This window comes from Olea europaea, chromosome 15 (genome assembly GCF_002742605.1).
Source record: "Olea europaea var. sylvestris chromosome 15, O_europaea_v1, whole genome shotgun sequence".
NCBI classification, from domain to species: Eukaryota; Viridiplantae; Streptophyta; class Magnoliopsida; order Lamiales; family Oleaceae; genus Olea; species Olea europaea.
The window spans coordinates 25,989,804-25,992,923 of NC_036251.1; the positions used below are offsets into that span (position 1 = coordinate 25,989,804).

General features: G+C 31.9%; 1 protein-coding gene across 1 annotated transcript; it reads right to left on the bottom strand.

Moving 5' to 3' along the window:
• Positions 1-378: 378 nt before the first annotated feature.
• LOC111410657 (cysteine-rich and transmembrane domain-containing protein WIH2-like) lies at positions 379-2,655 on the bottom strand. Its single transcript, XM_023041108.1, has 3 exons — positions 2,462-2,655; positions 2,187-2,364; positions 379-627 (listed from the first exon to the last, which is right to left on the bottom strand). The coding sequence occupies exons 1-3, from the start codon at positions 2,511-2,513 to the stop codon at positions 582-584; spliced, it is 276 nt and encodes a 91-aa protein (XP_022896876.1). The 5' UTR covers positions 2,514-2,655; the 3' UTR covers positions 379-581.
• Between the last annotated feature and the right edge of the window lie 465 nt (positions 2,656-3,120).

Sequence of the window (3,120 nt, forward strand, 5' to 3'; positions counted from 1 at the left end):
ATTATTGTTACTTTTTATATCAACAGATCAGATTGGTCGAAGTCCCCTTTCTTGTTTTTCGTTACTCGCACAAGGCAAGCAAGAATAGCTCGATATCCAACTTGAATATTCTTGTTATTGTTATTTTTTAATATATCAAAAGTCATATTGGTAGAAGACCCCTTTCTTGTTTTTTCTTAATAATTTCACAGGTTGGTCTTCCTTCACCTTGTCCCATCTCGATATCGCTAATTCTAATAAACCGTAATCTACATAGGTTGATTAAGCAACCACACAAGTATAAATTATAATTCTAATCTATCGTGTCTAGTACATTGTGAAAGCAATCAAATATGAGATCGAGTAACTACTCAAATAGCTAACAATCGATAAGAGGACTATTGCAAATGTAAAACATGTATGTATTGGAGAAATCAAAAGCACAAATCCAAGTCATGGTCCAAATTATTTAAAAGGGCAATGAAAAACAGAGGCAGATAAGAATTAAGACAATTTACATTCATGAAATTGATAAGGGCAACCAATAACATTTTGTCTCTCGTTTAATTAAATCAAATCCCCTCTTCAGATGTCCTTCCTCGTTAAAAGCATGCATCCAGAAGACAACAGCAGCACAATGCAGCCAAACTGCCCAAAAAAAATAAAAATGTAGTCATCTAGTCCAATGTTGATGGTTCAATATAAAGTCCATTTGATAAGATTTCCACTTGTTTACATTAGGCCAACTTCTTCTAAAAAAATACCTTCATAAAACAGTCAAAAAATGTTCAAAAGCCTTTTAAGACCCGTTTAACATGACTTTTAAAAAATCGAAAGTTGTTTTTGGACATATTTAGATAATTTTCTAGAAGTACTTTATCTGACTAAAAGAACTTTTAAATAAATCTAATTCAGAATTCATGTTAAACAGCTCTTAGTCTCAAAAACAACTTCCGAATTTTCAAAGGTGATGCCAAACAAGCTCATGGCAGTATAAATTGAAGTGCTAAACTCAAGTATGTCATTACGCATTTATAAGATTAATTGAAATATATATGGACTATGACTAAACTCAAGTTGGGTGGTGCAACATTTAAGAGTAATGTTTAGGGTCCCCAAAAATATAAAAAAAAATGTTGCTGTCTCATATAGGCAGAAGGCATACAACTGTGTGGACCATAGTCCGTAAAGCAATTTGTAAGCTAGATAGCAACATTTTAGGGATAAGTCCACAAATGGACACCCAATTTTATGTTTAATGTCATCATAGCTACCCAATTTTATTTTATTTTATCATGGTCATCCAATTTCATATAATGTTTCACCATTTTAACTAATTTTAAAAAAGGTGAAATGATAATTTTGCATTATATATATATAAAATAAATTTGAAAAATAAAAAATATATTTTTTTAAATTTTAAAAATTGGTTTTTATTTAAAATATTTTTATTTTATTTTATTTTATTCTAAGTAACATTTTCTTAAAAAATAAGTTATTTTATTTTAAAAACAAGTATTTATTTTAAGTAACTTTTTTTTTTCCAAAAATAAGTTTTTATTTTATTTTATTTAAATTTATTTCTATATATAAGTAAAGTCATGATAAAATAAAATTAAATTGAGGCTCCGTTTGGTAGAGATTTTTTGCCCCAAAAAATTGATTTTTTGACCGTTATTTTACCATTCAAGCCGTAATTTTTGACTTCTTATCTCACATGTGGACCCCACTTTTCTTCTAACGGTCAAAAAATCAATTCTAAAATTCCCTACCAAACGGGCCCTGAATGGCCATAGTGACAGGGTATAAAATTGAATGACAGTTGGTGAATTTAACCCCAACACTTACGGTGAAGTTGAGGAATTTCAACAAAAGGGAATAATCAAAGATACAAAAAGGGATAGACGAAAAACCCCTCTAAACTGCAACAACTAGAAGGGCTGTTCCGGAATTTCATGCCCTAATTATTTAAGTCGTCGGGCCAGGGAGCCCCTAACCAGAGGCGCACGTCAACAACCGTGCGCAGGCTAATCAGTTGACTCGCTATCAACTCACCAAACAACAAAGTAATGAACAAGACTAAAAACTCAGATCTTCCAGATCTAAATTCGTAAAAAGTAAAAATCCTGTTCCCTAATCAAATAAACAAATAAATACACAAACATACAATCTAAGTCAGATACATCGAAAAACAGTATCGAACGTACCAGCCTTCCATTAATCCGGCACTACTGTTAGATTGCTTTTGAGGCGGCGGAGCACCGTATTGTGGTGCGTATTGTGGAGGATAGCCCTGGGGCGGATAGCCTTGTTGTGGGTAACCTTGCTGCGGCGGGTAGCCCGCCGGCGGATAGGCATCCTTCGGGTATCCTTCCGGTGGATAACCTAAAGATTCATAACAAGAAAACCCAAAATCACATTAGATCAATAAAGTCAACTAACAAAAAAAAATAAAAAATTGAATGAAATTCTTGCGACTTGCCTTGAGGAGGAGGAACTCCAACAGGGGGTTGATTCTGATTGTAGTAACTCATGATTTCCTAGTATTGAATTTGTGTTGCGAAGACAGTTTAGATTTCTGGATTTTGAAGGAACAAAAAATTTTAGAGAGAGAAAAGAGTTGACGTGATATTTATAGAACGATTAAGAATTGTGTTTATACGAGTTGTATTAGGAATTGGGTAAATTAAAGAGAAATTACCATTGCGCGTTCAAAGCGCGTCTAGATAACCGTTATATATTTTGCTTTTTCATTTTTTTATTAAAAAAAATTTATTTTTATTTTCTTTTTCAATTTATATTAAGGATTACTTATTTTGTCAAACACATCTTCATCAAAAATTAAAGACAGTCTTATATGTCACCTACTTCAATAACGACGTAATGCCATTTGCATCGCATGAATGGGTAGGCATATCACAAGTGCATATATAATCATTCTATCGAACTTTTTGTTTTCTTTTGTACGACTTCTTATTTCTATAAACAATAAAGTCTGAGAGACTTTTATTAAGGTTGTTTACACTAAAATTGTTCGTTCACAGAGGAAGAATCGATTTTTAATAATAAAAAATTTAATACATATCTTTACAACAAAATAAAGGCTGAATGCATTGTAAAATTGTATTGAAAAGTTGGACA